General features: G+C 32.0%; 1 protein-coding gene and 1 long non-coding RNA gene across 2 annotated transcripts in view; both read right to left on the reverse strand.

Moving 5' to 3' along the window:
* Window positions 1-835: 835 nt before the first annotated feature.
* LOC145794597 (uncharacterized) lies at window positions 836-2,122 on the reverse strand. The gene is made up of 2 exons (XM_082877011.1): window positions 1,185-2,122; window positions 836-1,077 (listed from the first exon to the last, which is right to left on the reverse strand). The coding sequence occupies exon 1, from the start codon at window positions 1,981-1,983 to the stop codon at window positions 1,198-1,200; it is 786 nt and encodes a 261-aa protein (XP_082733137.1). The 5' UTR covers window positions 1,984-2,122; the 3' UTR covers window positions 836-1,077; window positions 1,185-1,197.
* Window positions 2,123-6,050: 3,928 nt separating this feature from the next.
* The window catches only part of LOC145794975 (uncharacterized), a 120,817-nt gene continuing 109,354 nt past the window's right edge, over window positions 6,051-17,513 (reverse strand). Inside the window, exon 3 of the long non-coding RNA XR_014335008.1 lies at window positions 6,051-6,312. This is a non-coding gene — a long non-coding RNA (uncharacterized LOC145794975). The remainder of the gene's footprint in view (window positions 6,313-17,513) is intronic.

Here is a 17,513-nt window from a genome sequence, read left to right on the forward strand (position 1 = left end):
AATGTTTTAGACTAGGCTGTCGCCCAACCCAAAGCTCATAAGGTGTTTTTACAACTGCTTTAGTTGGCACCCGATTTAAGATATAAGTTGCTGTTTTTAGAGCCTCACCCCAGAGGGACTCTGGTAAAGTAGAATTACTGATCATACTTCTTACCATATCCTTAAGAGTCCGGTTTCGTCTCTCAGATACACCATTCATGCTAGGTGATCCTGGCATGGTGTATTGTGGGACGATTCCACATTCCTCCAGGTATTTTGCAAACAGTCCTGGACGTTGTTCAGCTGATCCATCATATCTGCCATAGTATTCACCACCACGGTCAGACCTGACACTTTAATCCGTTTGTTGAGTTGTAACTCAACTTCGGCCTTAAATTTTTTGAATACGTCCAAAGACTGTGATTTCTCATGGATAAGAAATAGATACCCATATCTAAAATAGTCGTCTATGAATGTGATAAAATATTGTTGACCATTCCAAGACGCCATAGGGAATGGGCCACAAATGTCCGTATGAATTAATTCTAAGGCATCCGTAGTCCTATGGGCACCATATTTCTTTATTTTGGTTTGTTTTCCCTTGATACACTCAACACAGACATCAAAATCTAAAAAATCAAGAGAGTCCAAAATTCCATCAGACACAAGGCGCTCAACTCTAGATTTAGATATGTGACCTAGGCGCTTGTGCCATAATGAGGCTGAATTTTCCTTAGTTAATTTACGCTTTGTACCTCGTGATTCCACGTGCAAGGTTGCATTATAAGATGCAATAGTTTCGAGCAAATATAGATTATCAAACACATTAAGTAAACCAGTACCAACAACATTTGAATTAATAGACATACTAAACTTCATATTTCCAAAAGAACAATAATATCCCAATTTGTCCAATATAGAAACAGAAATTAAATTCCGTCTAAAGGACGGTACAACAAAAGTGTCTAATAAATCCAAATAATAACCGGTTTTCAGTAATAATCTAAAGTGCGCTATTGCCTGCACTTCTATTGACTTGCCATCACCCACAAAGATGTATCTTTCAGCATCAGTTGGCTTTCGGTAGTTCAGGCAACCCTGCATAGAAACACATATGTGAGTAGTAGCACCAGAATCTACCCACCAAGTGTTTCTTGGTACTGAAGCTAAATTTATTTCAGAACAGACCAAAACATGAAATGTACCTTTCTTTACACGCTAGGTGACGTATTTGGCACAATCCTTCTTTCTGTGTCCGGGCTTGCCACAAAAGAAACAACCATCCTGCACTTTCTGTTTCTTTGGTTCCAGACCCTGAGGAATAGCAACTTCCTTTCCCTTATGCTTTCTTTTGCCCGTATGCTTGGAGGTGCTTGCCAGATGAGCACTTTCAGTCCTTTCTTGCTTCAATCTCTCTTCCTCTTGCACACAAAATGAAATGAGCTCATTGAGAGTCCATTTCTCCTTCTGGCAGTTATAACTAACCTTAAATTGGTTAAATTGTGCAGGAAGAGAGATGAGAACTAAATGCACGAGCAAATCATCAGATAGGTCGAGCTTTAGTGCCTTAAGTTTTGAAGCAAGATGAGACATTTCCATGATGTACTCGCGAACATTACCCTTGCCTTTATACTTTATTGAAATCAAGCTTGCTAAAAGCGTGCTTGTTTCAGCCTTATCGTTTTTAGCAAAACGCTTTTGAATTTCTGAAAGAAATTCACCGGCAACGGTAACATCCTCTGTTATTGCACCCCGAAAAACTTCTGGAATCCCACGCTTCATGATCATAAGACTTAGCCTGTTAGAACGATCCCACTTTTCAAAGTACACAGTTTCCTCAGGAGTACTTTGTGCAGTGAGAGCATTCGGTTTTGGCATCCTTAATGCCAAGTCTATGTCCATGCAGCCGAGAACAATCAATATGTTCTCTTTCCAGTCCTTAAAGTTTGTTCCATTTAACATTGGAACATTGTTCATGTTGGCAGAGATTGAAGTAGTCGACATTAAAGCTGAATAGAAAAGAAAATAAAAGGAATAAACAATTATGCTCACATTAAGTTACCAAACAGATAATCTCTAAATAAATTAATTTAATGACAACATCTCAAGATACCTAGCACAACATTAATACCAAGCCTTTGGGTAGTGATATTAACTGTAAGTGGTATTCTTGTTGTAATGATCAAACATTGACAATAAGTTATGTCAAATAACAAATCTATCTTTTGATGGATTTATTATTCACATTAGGTTTTCTTGACAATTGGCACATGTTTATCTCCACAAAATGTGTGTGTAATTCTGCCAAGTCTTAATCATGTCTTTGGACCGATAAATACCCGCATGAGATACACAGACATGAACTTCAAAACATTCCATATAAAACAATCTAGACAAGAGAGATCACTTTTGTGACATCTTGTTTGAATTGACTTATATTGAGTGTGTTAGAAAATTAAATTTCTATAGACGCTGTATGAAATTACATTAAATTTAAAGATTTCTAAATTTGTGACCCCGTATATGTTATATAATCTGCAGCAATTCCAATTATATATATACATATATAAATAGAATTGACGGGTCCAAAAACCAAATAGTTTTTTTTTTTTTATGATGTTCAAAATTAAACCGATCAAATCGCAAGATATATCTATCTATATATATAAATACAAGATGTTCATCCATTTGAGAGAAAAAAAAAAAAACTGCCCACCGAATCATTTTACAATTCCAGAAAACAGATTGCCATTTTCACAGAACAAAACAGGAAAAACAGAATTTATATCCATAAGAAAATTCAGAATCTAATTCCAGGAAACTAAATAGAATGAATAAAGCATATCAATTCTGATAAGACACATGATATGCATGCTCTGATACCAATTGTCAACATAAATTTCAGAACATAAACCTTACACTTTGGATCATTTACCATGTGTATTATCAAGAAATCAAGACAAAATGACATACCTGAATCCATTGATGAACGGTTAAACGGAAGTGTGATTATCAATGAACTCTTTGTTATTGATTATGTTATCGCCTTCTAATCCTTTCCCCTTTGGTGCCTTATTTTTCTCCATGAGAGGATTTAGAAAGAAAAATGGCAGTGTTCTTATTTTCCACTTGGGAAGGAATAGGGACCATAACCTTTTAAAGGTTGTAATTGGTTTTCAAAACTGAAAGGTTGTGGAAGTTCAAAAGGAATGAAAACCAACTTTAACCAATATGTTTTAATTTCTATTTCTATTATACAACTAGTATCTACACATTAGGTCCATAACACATATACCCTTAAGCCTATTAACTAAATTGAATCACTTAAATTGTAGGCTTCTTATAAATGATAACACCACATTTAATTATGTGGTCCCATTGAGACATTATCTAACAGTTGTTACACATTTCGTGATTAGAAAATGTTTGAATAAGAAAATGCATAACACTATCATAAAATACGTAACACTATCACAAAATGTGCGATTTCATTTCTCAACCATTAAGGTATTTTATGAACAATTTTACCCTTACAAATATTTTTTGAACATTTAGCAACTTAGTGATGTGAATATTCACGTTAAATAAATTTGAAAATGTGAATATTTACGTTGATAGTGTGAATGTTGCATATGACAGTGTATGTTCACATCATGGAATATTCAGACCGTCAATGTAAACATTAATGTACAGTTCATCCTATTAATATTAGAGATATTTTGGTAATTATGTTATTCATAGGACTTGTTGGAACATAAAAAATAACTTAAAAGTGGACCATAAGCGAGTGAAAAATGATTTATGAATAAATTATTTTTTAATTTTCAATAATAGTGAGAATCATATCACAAATGAGTTGCAATTAACAATACTATCTTTGATCTAAATTGTTTGAAATATATGATACTTTTTAATGGATATATATGTATATATATATTTTATTTTTAATTTTGATACGTGAATAGAATATTTGTTTCAAAAAATATGTCATCCAGTTGTATTTCAACCTTAAGAGCAGGGTTGATTTTAAGTGGTAAATTCGGATTATTTTAGAATATTATAAGTTTTATTTTGTTATTATTATTCATTATCTAGTAATTAGAAGTTCAGTCCCCTTTTCTTAACAAAATTAACACATTAACACAAATAAATAAATAAATAAGAAAAATAAATTGACAAAAAGAAGAAGAAGAAATTGAAAAAAAAAAAAAAGAGAGAGAAGAAATTGGAAAGAAGAGACCCACCTTGAGGGGGAAACCTCTGTTGAATGTTGGTTCAATCAAGTTAAATCTGACCTTCGTAAACATATAACAATCCACTACCACATCACATGTGACCTAATCTATAACTCACTAATGTTAGAACTCCTAATTACTAGATAATTAATAATAACTAACAAAACAACAATTATAATATTCTAAATTAATACAAACGGATCAAATATATTATTTTTAAGTTTTTTTGATTATGCACGAAACAAATAGTTTGAGACAAAGTGAATGTTTATTCATGTATATTTGATTCAATTGGATTTTAAATTTACTTTAATTTATTTACTTATATTTAGGTAAATTTGTAGGTAAATTTGTAAGTACAAGGAGAACTTCATTTAGGTTTATGGATACGAGAATTTACATGGGAAATGCTATGGTATCATATTCATTCTATTATATGTAATTTTATGATAAATATTACATAATCTTTTTTATAGAATTAAGATAATTTGTGGTTCAAGAGTGATGGTACGTGTTTTGTGGTAATATATTTATTTTTGTGGTAATATTATGTATTTTTTATTTAGATATTTTCTATCCAAAAAATGCGTAACATTACCACAAAAATATTCATTTACAATTGTCGTAACTATATCCAAAAAAAAAAGTTATCATAAACATACATAACATATATCACAAAAATGCGTAATATGGATGCGTACACTTTTTGAGATTTTGTGTACCATAACATTCCCCTTAATACTACTATAGCAAATACACAATACCACAAAATGTGTATTGCATGCACCGGATTATATATTTTTGATATAAATGTTACATATTTTTTTGATAAGATTTATGACAATTTGTGTTTGAGAAATAAAGTTACGTATTTTTGTGATAACGTTACGTACTTTATAATATTGTTACACATTTTGTGATTAGAAAATGTATGAATAAAAAAATGCATAACATTATCATAAAATACATAACACTATCACAAAATGTGCAACTTCATTTCTCAATCATTAAGGCATTTGATGAACTTGGTGATGTGAATATTCACATTAAATAAATTTGATAATAATGCACGGTTCACCCTATTATCATTAGGGGTATTTTGGTAATTATGTTTTCCATAGGATTTGTTGGAATATAAAAAAATAGTTAGACTAATGAGTGAGTGAAAAATGATTTTTGAATAAACACCATCTTGTTTGGTTTCAATTTGTTGAATTCAATTTTCAAAAAATTGAAATTTTTTATTTTTCATGTTTTTTTTTATTTTCACTGAATTTTTTTAATATTCTAAGTAATTTTTTAATTTTTGGATACATCTAGCATATAAATACACTTAAAAAGTATAATATTTGTGATTTTTTTTTTTAAAGTATAATTCTTTTTTTAAAAATTCACTAAATACCAATAATACAAAAAAAATAAAAATTCAGTGTATTTTTATATTATTGTGCATTTGTTGATTTTGTAAAATATTTTTTTTATAAATATTTTAATTTTTTGATATATCTAAGTAAGGTACATCTAAAAACTTAAAAAAAATATTTAAAATTTAAAAAATATTTATTAAAAATATGAAAAATAAAAAAGCTCAATTTAAAAAAAAAATTCAAAAAATTTAAACCAAACTAAGTGATTGTTTATTAATTTTCAATAATAGTGAGAATCATTGTTTGGTAGAATTTTGGAAACGTGATTCCATACCTTGGTTTGAATGCTGTGTTTGGTTAGAATTTTCAAAAATTGATTCCACACCCACTTTTGAAAACACGTCTATTCGGTCATCCTCCCCCACTGTAACGCCCTCAAAACAATAACATTAAACCCATCAAATAAGACATGCATTGATATGTAAAAGTTCCACATTCTTCCATATATCAGAATTTCATTACATAAGTATTACATGTTAACAACAAAAGCAAATGCCCTATGGGCTTACAGCTTTCCAAGTTAACACTTGGTTACAACAAAAGAGTACTAACTCATTACACATTAAGCCCTTGGCTTGAATTACATGTAATACATCAAAAAGTAAACGACAAAAGTATGTCCGCCTCTAGCCTCCCAAGCTATGTCCTTGGAGGTGGCATGCTACCTGTACCTGAAAAAGATATTCCCATATAGGGTGAGCCACAGCCCAGTAGAAATACACTAAACCAACCATGAACAATGACTAAAAGATTAGCATTTGATAGATGGCCAACACAGATACATTCACATAAATCACATATTTATGTCATACGACTTATGAGTCCAAGTTACTTTTCATTTTCCCTTTTTCAACAGATAGACATATAAGCTCTATCCACATTCTCAACAGATATGTATAAAAACAATATCCCACATTCACAGATAAGCACATAAGCTATATCCACATTCTCAACAGATATGTATAACAACAATATCCCATATTCACAGATAAGCATATGAGCTATATCCACACTTCACAAAGATAAGCATATAAGCTCTATCTTCACTTCTCTAGACAAGCATATGAGCTGTATCTACGGAGTTCATCCCCTATCTTCTCCCAACACTATCCGGTTTAGAGGTACATCCCCCATCTTCCCCTAAACCGCAGAGTACATCCCCCATCTCCTCCTCTACACACAACGTATACAAACACATTGGTTCTATATACAATCACTCAATACATACAATTAATGTATTCTATCAACCGTCAAATTCCATGACACATTCCATTGATTAGTTTCCGTTTGCCTAATCATCATGCATTGTCTACAACAATCACGACTATCCTCCACCAATAGCCCAAAGCAGTTATCTCTAAACAGAAAATAAATGCACAATGGATATTCAATCAACATTTCATTTCCTCATTTCTCACAATTAATTATCCCAATTAATCAAACAATGTAATTAGGTCGTTATCCATAATTACCATTTCAACCCTTAGGTCCCATTTTCATCAATGATTCAACATTTGTTCCATTTCTCTATGCCAAACATGCATCTAGTTTTATTATGAATAAAACCCCAACTTTTGTAAAATAACACAAAAGCCCCAAACTTTCACAAAACTACCAAACCAACCCCAACATCTCAAAATACTAAAATTTAAAGACAAAATCCATAGAGAGGAGTAGGATATCCCTACCTCGAAGTTTGAGCCAAAAAGGAGATGAAGACTCGAAGATCAACGTGTTCCAAATCCCAACTTTTTCAGATTAAAACAAAGCTCTCAATGCCCTCTATCTTTTTAACAAAGGCCCTAGGCTAGATTCACACTCTAGGGAGATCAATTCTTAGAGAGAGTGTAAGTTTAGAGAGAGAGGGTCTCGGATCTAGGGTTTGATCAAAAGGAAAGTGAAAAAGTAATGTTCAAAAACGCTACTGTCCGCTGATATAAAACACTCTCGCTCGAGCGAAGACTTTGTCGCTCGAGTGACCAGACACAGAAAACTCTCGCTCGAGCCAAAAACTCAGAAGTGCGCTCGAGCGAAAGAACGCTCGCTCGAGCCAACAACTCAAACCCTCAGGTCTGCAACCAGAAGCACGGAAACAAAGCACTGAAACAATGTTACCTTCACTTTTCATATCATATCAATACACCCCAAAGCACTGAAACAAATGATAAATTTGATACTATTTTCTTTCAGGGTCAAATGTGTGTAGTCTTCATATCAAATGTTTTGTTCCCCCCTACGCACTTTCCAATTTATTGTTTGTTTGACAAATCTATAATTTTAAACAGCATCTAGGATTGTTTATTCAAATTATTCTATTGATCTACTCTTTAGTGCCATATTTGAATGACCATGTGAAATTATTTCTTAGAATTGACCCTAGTTGTTTATCATCGTTTAATTCTACATTTCTCGAGGTTTATTCTTGATAATTTTTTGTTTTGATTGTGAGTAGGTAGTTGTTTGGTGCTTTTGGAATATTTTTTTTGTCAAAAAAACAGCATTTTTCTAATTCAATCGCGATGGAGTTTTTATCACTTTTGATTTCTTTTTCTTTGTTTTTATGCCTTAGTTTGATATGGTCAGAGTTGTTTGGTTCCTTTTTTATTTGTTTTGGCTCTAATTTTGTCCAATTGTTTGTTGGAAAAAGGTAAGGAAGACAAATGATTCAGTGGCTAATATTTTGCTTGAATGTGATATTTCTTTACGGTTGAAACTGATTTTGTTTTGGCCCAGGAGATATGAATTTTTTATTTTTCCACATTTTAAGTTTGGCTAGAAAGTAGGAATTTATGTACATTACTACATAGCTTTTAGATTGTGTTTGGATCTTGGATTTATATTAGGATTTGTGGAGAAAAAGTGGGAAAAATAATTTCAAGGTCTCATTATTGTCAAGTAATATTGATAAATGGAGTAGCATTGTTGTTGGCCTAAAATGTTGGCATTTTCTTGTTGGTCTTTCAGCCAACTTACTGCTACTTGACCAATTATAGTTGAAGAGTCTGATTAGTTTTTAGATTGTATTTTATTTATTTTTTTATTTATATTTATATTTTTGTTTTTGGAACTTGTAGTTTTTGGCTTGAAATGGTTAATTTCCTGCCAGCTGTGATTGACCAATAGCTGTAATTAATCTTCTGACCTTTAGGATTTAACAACTTTTTTTCTAAGCAAATTTTTAAGGGTTTTTTTTCTTTCTTTTAGATTATTTTATTCCCTATTATCTCTTTCTCGCAGCATTATTGTGAACCACTTCATGGTTAACATAAAACAATTAATTGTTTCTTTTTCTGAGTTAAACTCAACTGGAGAATGGGTCTGAGTAAAATAATTTTTTGCTTAAACTCAATAGTTTTTGCATTTAATGGCAAATCGTAGTGATTTCTTTTTTTTTTTTTTTTTTTTTTTGTCACCAATAGTTTGGATGCCACTTGAAATTGTTCTGATTTTTATTCCAACAAGGTCAGAGTTGGATGTAACACCAATTAAATGGAATTTCAAAAGTGTGTTTTAATTAAAGACAAACATTTCCAAAATCCTTAACACCACATTAGATAGATGCCATTTGAAAGATGCAGGTTGGGATTCTAAAAGTCTTCAACAAATTTAATGGTTTAACTTCATGAGGAGTGCATGTCAACAAACTATTAAAAAGGAAGGCGACATTTAACGTATTGTATTTAAACACCTTCAAGAATAATTGGCAGCGTTTGGAACTCCATCCATATATTCACAAAAACTTGAAGCTGAATTTCTTCTCCTTAAGCTCCCCGATGTCCTTCTTTATCGCCTCCAAGTTGCTTCGTATAGTTGCCATCTCCCTCTACAAACTTGTGACGCTAGCTTTGATGGCAGTTTCCAAATCCTCCTTTTTTTTCAAATCCTCATCCAACGGCTTGGCTGGCAGAAACGAACCTAAGAATATTACAAAGCTAATAATCGTTATTGTAGAGGAAATAAAACTGAGCCTCTCAGCTTGGCTATTCTTGTTATAGCCAATGACGTATACTGGGTGGCCCCACTTCTTCTCCATAGTTACGGACTTATTAGCTGAAGCTAATAGATTCAGGGGCACTGTTGTCGAATCTATTTGCACCAGTTAATAAGTACGTGATTGTGGAGAAGAAGTGGGGCCACCCAGTATACATCGTTGGCTATAACAAGAATAGCCAAGCTGAGAGGCTCAGTTTTATTTCCTCTGTAATAACGATTATTAGCTTTGTAACATTCTTAGGTTCGTTTCTGCCAGCCAAGCTGTTGGAGGAGGATTTGGAAACTGCCATCAAAGCTAGAGCCACAAGTTTGCAGACGGAGATGGCAACTATACGGAGGAACTTGGAGGCGATAAAGAAGGAATTCGGGGAGCTTAAGGAGAAGAAATTCAGCTTCAAGTTTTGGTGAATATGTGGATGGAGTTCCAAACACTGCCAATTATTCTTGAAGGTGTTTAAATACAATACGTTAAATGTCGCATCCCTTTTTAATAGTTTGTTGACATGCACTCCTCATGAAGTTCAACCATTAAATTTGTTGAAGACTTTTAGAGTCCCAACCTGCAGTTTTCAAATGGCATCTATCTAATGTGGTGTTAAGGATGTTGGAAATGTTTGTCTTTAATTAAAACACACTTTTGAAATTCCATTTGTAACGCCCTCAAAATAATAACAATAAACCCATCAAATAAGACATTCATTAACATATGAAATAACCACATTCTTCTATTCATCAGTGTTTCATTACAAAAGTATTACATGTTAACAACAAAAGCAAAATGCCCTACGGGCTTACAGCTTTCCAAGTTAACACTTGGTTACAACAAAAGAGTACTAACTCATACACATTAAGCCCTTGGCTTGTATTTACATGTAATACATCAAAAAGTAAAACGACATCATTATGTCCGCCTCAAGCCTCCCAAGCTATGCCCTTGGAGGTGGCATGCTTCCTGCACCTGAAAATGATATTCCCATATAGGGTGAGCCACAGCCCAGTAGAAATATACTAAACCAACCATGAACAATGACTAAAATATTAGCAATTGATAGATGGCCAACACTGATACAATCACATAAATCACATATTTATGTCAACCGACTAACGAGTCCAAGTTTCCTTTCATTTTCCCTTTTTCAACAGGTAAGCATGCTAGCCCTATCATCATTTCCACAGATATGTATAAAAACAATATCCACAGATAAGCATATAAGCTATATCCACATTCTCCACAGATATGTATAACAACAATATCCACAGATAAGCATATAAGCTATATCCACATTCTCCACAGATATGTATAACAACAATATCCACAGATAAGCATATAAGCTATATCCACACTTCACAAAGATAAGCATATGAGCTCTATCTTTACTTCTCTAGACAAGCATAAGAGCTGTATCTACGGAGTTCATCCCCTATCTTCTCCCAACACTATCCGGTTTAGAGGTACATCCCTTATCTTCCCCTAAACCGCGGAGTACATCCCCTATCTCCTCCTCTACACAAAACGTATACAAACACAATGGTTCTATATACAATCACCCAATACATATAGTTAATGTATTCTATCAACCGTCAAGTTCTATGACACATTTCATTGATTAGTTTCAGTTTGCCTAATCATCATGCATTGTCTACAACAATCACGACTATCCTCCACCGATAGCCCAAGCAGTTATTTCTTAAAACAGAAAATAAATGCACAATGGATATTCAATCAACATTTCATTTCCTCATTCCTCACAATTAATTATCTCAATTAATTAAACAATGTAATTAGGTCAATTCCCATAATTAACATTTCAACCCTTAGGTCCCATTTTCATCAATGGTTCAACATCAATACCATTTCTCTATGCCAAACATGCATCTAGGTTTATTATGAATAAAACCCCAACTTTTGTAAAATTACACAAAAGCCCCAAACTCTTACCAAATTACCAAACCAAGCCCAACATCTCAAAATACCAAAATTTAAGGACAAAATCCATAGAGAGGAGTAGGATATCCCTACCTCAAATCCGGAGCCCCAAAGGAGAAGACGATAAAACCAAACGTGCTCCAAAACCCGAGATTTTCAGATTAAAATGAAGCCCTCGACGATCAACAACTTTTTTGTAAAGGCCAAAGGTGAGCAAATCACTCCTACTAGATCAAAACCTAGAGAGAAGGTAGTATCTAGAGAGAAAGACTCAACAATGGTGTTTTTGGAAAAGTAAGAGAGAGAAGAGAAAGTAAAAAGTGATTTGGAAAGTCACAATTTCGGGACTTAAACCCAGTCTCCCGCTCGAGTGTAAAACACTCCGCTCGAGCGTCACTCACAGACTCCCGCTCGAGCGTCCAAACTGCCCGCTCGAGCGCAGAATGCACTCGCCCAGCACTTTGCAGAACCAGGCCTCTGCTCGAGCTCCCAACCCTACGCTCGAGCGGCCACTCACAAAGCTCCGCTCGAGCGGCCAAATCCACGCTCGAGCGTACGACACTGCACAACAAATACTGGATGGGTGTATTCCCCGCTCGAGCGCCAACACCTACGCTCGAGCGGACAGGCCAAAAATCTGGGCAACTAGTTTTGGTTTCTAAACTCAACCAACCTGAAACAAATCCGCCCAACACATCTTATAACTCAAATACGTAGTAAAAAGGGTGTAAACAAGATAATAATCAACTACCAACATCCACGGACACATGCCCGGATCACTATACAACAAGGGTAAACCCGGGATCGCTATACCATTTAATTGGTGTTATATCCAACTCTGACCTTGTTGGAATAAAAATCAAAACAATTTCAAGTGGCATCCAAACTATTGGTGACAGAAAAAAAGAAAAAGAAATCACTACGATTTTCCATTAAATGCAAAAACTATTGAGTTTAAGCCAAAAATTATTTTACTCAGACCCATTCTCCAGTTGAGTTTAACTCAGAAAAAGAAACAATTAATTGTTTTATGATAACCATGAAGTGGTTCACAATAATGCTGTGAGAAAGAGATAATAGGGAATAAAATAATCTAAAAGGGGGAAAAAAAAAACCCTTTAAAAATTTGCTTAGAAAGAAAAGTTGTTAAATCCTAAAGGTCAGAAGATTAATTACAGCTATTGGTCAATCACAGCTGGCAGGAAATTAACCATTTCAAGCCAAAAACTACAAGTTCCAAAAACAAAAATATAAATATAAATAAACAAATAAATAAAATACAATCTAAAAACTAATCAGACTCTTCAACTATAATTGGTCAAGTAGCAGTAAGTTGGCTGAAAGACCAACAAGAAAATGCCAACATTTTAGGCCAACAACAATGCTACTCCATTTATCAATATTACTTGACAATAATGAGACCTTGAAATTATTTTCCCCACTTTTTCTCCACAAATCCTAATATAAATCCAAGATCCAAACACAATCTAAAAGCTATGTAGTAATGTACATAAATTCCTACTTTCTAGCCAAACCTAAAATGTGGAAAAATAAAAAAATTCATATCTCCTGGGCCAAAACAAAATCAGTTTCAACCGCAAAGAAATATCACATTCAAGCAAAATGTTAGCCATTGAATCATTTGTCTTCCTTACCTTTTTCCAACAAACAATTGGACAAAATTAGAGCCAAAACAAATAAAAAGGAACCAAACAGCTCTGACCATATCAAACTAAGGGATAAAAACAAAGAAAAAGAAATCAAAAGTGATAAAAACTCCATCGCGATTGAACCAGAAAAATGCTATTTTTTTAACAAAAAAAAATATTCCAAAAGCACCAAACAACTACCTACTCACAATCAAAACAAAAAATTATCAAGAATAAACCTCGAGAAATGTAGAATTAAACGATGATAAACAACTAGGGTCAATTCTAAGAAATAATTTCACATGGTCATTCATATATGGCACTAAACTTTAAGTTGATCAATAGAATAATTTGAAAAAACAATCCTAGATGTTGTTTCAAAATTATAGATTTGTCAGACAAACAATAAATTGGAAAGTGCGTAGGGGGAACAAAACATTTGATATGAAGACTACATACATTTGACCCTGAAAGAAAAGAGTATCAAATTTATCATTTGTTTCAGTGCTTTGGGGTGTATTGATATGATATGAAAAGTGAAGGTAACATTGTGCAGAAACCTTTCGAAGTATTTGGATAGGCACCCACAAAATTAGCATGTTTGATGAATCTAGAAAGTACCCCTTCTAAAGAATGCCATGGCTGAGAGAGAGAGAGCTGGGAACTGCTGAGACATTTGACCCTGAAAGAAAAGAGTATCAAATTTATCATTTGTTTCAGTGTTTTGGGATGTATTGATATGATATGAAAAGTGAAGGTAATATTGTGCAGAAACCCTTCGAAGTATTTGGATAGGCACCCACACAATTTGCATGTTTGATGAATCTAGAAATTACCTCTTCCGAAGAAGTTCACCATGGTTGAGAGAGAGAGAGAGCTGCAAGCTGCTGAGAGAGGAAGGCAGCTGGGTTTGCCGAATTTAGGGTTTTGCTTACCCTTACATATAATGGAATCAAAGTACGCGCCCGGGGTGTTAGTTTTTGGTATAAGTATTTTGAATTTGTGAATTTTTGAATTATGATTTGAAAAGAAAGAATTTGTTTAGTTATGAGTTTTGAAAAGAAATTTGAATTTTTAAAATTAGAAAAGTTGTTTAATTTAAAAACTTACAACTCATAACTAAACACACAATTCAAAATTTTATTCAAAACTCATAAAAAAAATTTGAAAATATTTTTTATTTAAAATATAAAAAATAACAGGTGCCAATTGTCACAAAAAAATAAAAAACAAACACTGTTCCGGTCAACCAGCCGAATATGCGGGAGGATGATTGGATAGACGTGTTTTCAAAAGTGAGTGTGGAATCAATTTTTGAAAATTCTAACCAAACGCAGCATTCGAACCAAAGTATGGAATCACGTTTCCGAAATTCTACCAAATAATGATTCTCACTATTATTGAAAATTAATAAATAATCACTTAGTTTGGTTTAAATTTTTTGAATTTATTTTTTAAAAAATTGAGCTTTTTTTATTTTTCATATTTTTAATAAATATTTTTTAAATTTTAAATATATTTTTTTTATGTTTTTAGATGTACCTTACTTAGATATATCTAAAAAGTAAAATATTTATTAAAAAAAATATTTTAAAAAATCAATAATGCACAATAATATAAAAATACACTGAATTTTCATATTTTTTTTTTTGTATTATTGGTATTTAGTGAATTTTTTTAAAAAGAATTATACTTTTTAAAAAAAATCACAAATATTATACTTTTTAAGTGTATTTATATGCTAGATGTATCTAAAAAATAAAAAGTTACTTAAAATATTAAAAAAATTCAGCGAAAATAAAAAAAAAAACATGAAAAATAAAAAATTTCAATTTTTTGAAAACTGAATTCAGCAAATTGAAACCAAACAAGATGGTGTTTATTCATAAATCATTTTTCACTCACTTATGCTCCACTTAGTCTAAATTATTTTTTTATATTCCAACAAATCCTATGGATAACATAATTACCAAAATACCCATAATAATAATAATAGGGTAAACCGTGCATTAATGTTCACATTGACAGTCTGAATGTTCCATGATGTAAATATACATATTGTCAATGAGAACATTCGACCTATCAACGTGAATATTCACATTGTCAAATTTATTTAATGTAAATATTCACATCACCAAGTTCATCAAATGCCTTAATGATTGAGAAATGAAGTTACACATTTTGTGATAGTGTTATGTATTTTATGATAATGTTATGCATCTTTTTATTCAAACATTTTCTAATCACAAAATGTGTAACAATTTCAAGTGGCATCCAAACTATTGGTGACAAATTTTTTTTTTTTAAAAAACTATTGGTGACTTCAAATTATAAAATGTGATCTTTTTTTTAGTTTTTTGTGGTTGATTTGATCTGGAGCACTTTTGAACTGATTTTGAGAGAACTTGTTTGTGTAAAAGTATGCAACTGAAGAATTTTTACCGTAAAGTACCGATCAAGGTGTGGATAGCATTCACGCTTTTTCTTTTTCTTTTTCTTTTTTTATTTTATTTATTTATAGGGTTATTGTAATTATATATTTAAAACAGAGTGATTACCAATTACATTTTTTAATTAACAGAACATTATTTGAATCTACTTTTCTCTTGTAGTGTTTACATTCTAGTAAAAAAATTATATTAGTAATAACGTTTTTTTATGCTTTTTTAACTGTGTCATTACTATTTCATGTTTTAACATAGTTTATAAATTATATTTGTTCATACACTAGTTATTTAATTTTGGGTTTAAAAAAAAACTAGGGTAAATTTTACTTTACTTGTGGTATCATCAATGTGCAGATTATCATCAATCATTTTGAAATAGTTGCATAATTTTTTTGTAATTTATAGATTGAAATGTATTCACCGTGTTTGGTTTCAATTTTTTGAATTTCATTTTCTAAAAATTGAGTTTTTTTATTTTTTTTTTATTTTTAGTGAATATTTTTAAAATTTTAAACAATTTTTTTACCTTTTTAGATGTATCTTACTTATATGTATCTAAAAAGGAAAATATTTGCAAAAAAAATATTAAAAAATTTATACTTTTTAAGTATATTTATGTTAGGTGTTTCTAAAAAATTAAAAAAATGGCTTAAAATATTATTAAAAAATTCAATGAACAAAAAAATAAGGAAAATAAAAAAATTTAATTTTTTAAAAAGTGAATTCAAAAAACTAAAATTAAACAAGCTAAATATTTCATCAAGTTAATAGTAAAAACATTTGTTAAAAATGGTGAGAATGTTAATGATTTGCACAGTGAGAGTAACCTATGTACAAGAGTATTTTAGTGTTTTCACCCGAGCTATTAATAGACTGAACGAGGTGTACTTTAGTATGAAAATTACGTGAGTTATGTACTTATTTTCAAATGATAGGAGCTATCTGCACATGAGCCATAATTTGGGTAAAGTTAAATTTGTTCAAAAAACTAATCAGGTCAAAGAGGCGATTCTATAGCTTGGAAATAGAAAATCATAAAAAATTTAATTTGAATGATAGCTAGTTGACATTGAATAGATAGATAGACAGCTATGTAACGTGGATAGATATGTGAAATAGTAGACGAGTAACTTTTAAATTGTTATTGTCCTTATGACTTCAAAATATTAGGATTTAGGAATGTTGTCTCACTACAAGAAAAATGGGCTTAATAGACGGAAGCATTTGCGATGGCACACTTGCCGTCTCAAAAAGTCAGACGGCACAACTTTGTCGTCGCAAAAAAAGTGAGTTTTTGCGACGGCACAACTTGTCGTCGCGAAAAAGATGAGTTCTTGCAACGACAGAAAAATAGAGTATTTGCAACGGCAGAAAATGCTGTCGCAAAAAAGGAGAGTATTTGCGACGGCAGAAATTATTGTCGTAAAAAAGGAGAGTATTTGCGATGGCAAAGATTGCTGTCGCGAAAAAATAAAGTTTTTGCGACGACACCAACTGTCGCCGCAAAAAAAAAAAAAAAAAGAATTTTTGTGATTGTAATAGGTACCGTTGCAAAAAAAAAAGTAAAAAAAAATATATATATTGTGGCTTTGAGACAACTTCATAAATATACGGTCACAAAATGGTTTGAATAAATGCAAGGGTATTTTTCTGTCGCAAAAAAATTAAGAAAAGCGACGTCGTCTTACTCTTTTGATATAACATTTCTCTTTTCACCTATTTTTTCATTTTCCTGCCTCTCTGTCTCTGTCTGTTCTCTTTCTCTCTTTCACTTATCACTCTTCTTTCTCTGTCTCTCTCTCTCTGTGTGTCTTTCGCTCATCTCTCTTCTCTCTCATCTATCTTCTCTCTCTGTC

This window comes from Camellia sinensis, chromosome 7 (assembly GCF_055761805.1).
Source record: "Camellia sinensis isolate YWXY chromosome 7, ASM5576180v1, whole genome shotgun sequence".
In the NCBI taxonomy this organism is placed as follows: Eukaryota; Viridiplantae; Streptophyta; class Magnoliopsida; order Ericales; family Theaceae; genus Camellia; species Camellia sinensis.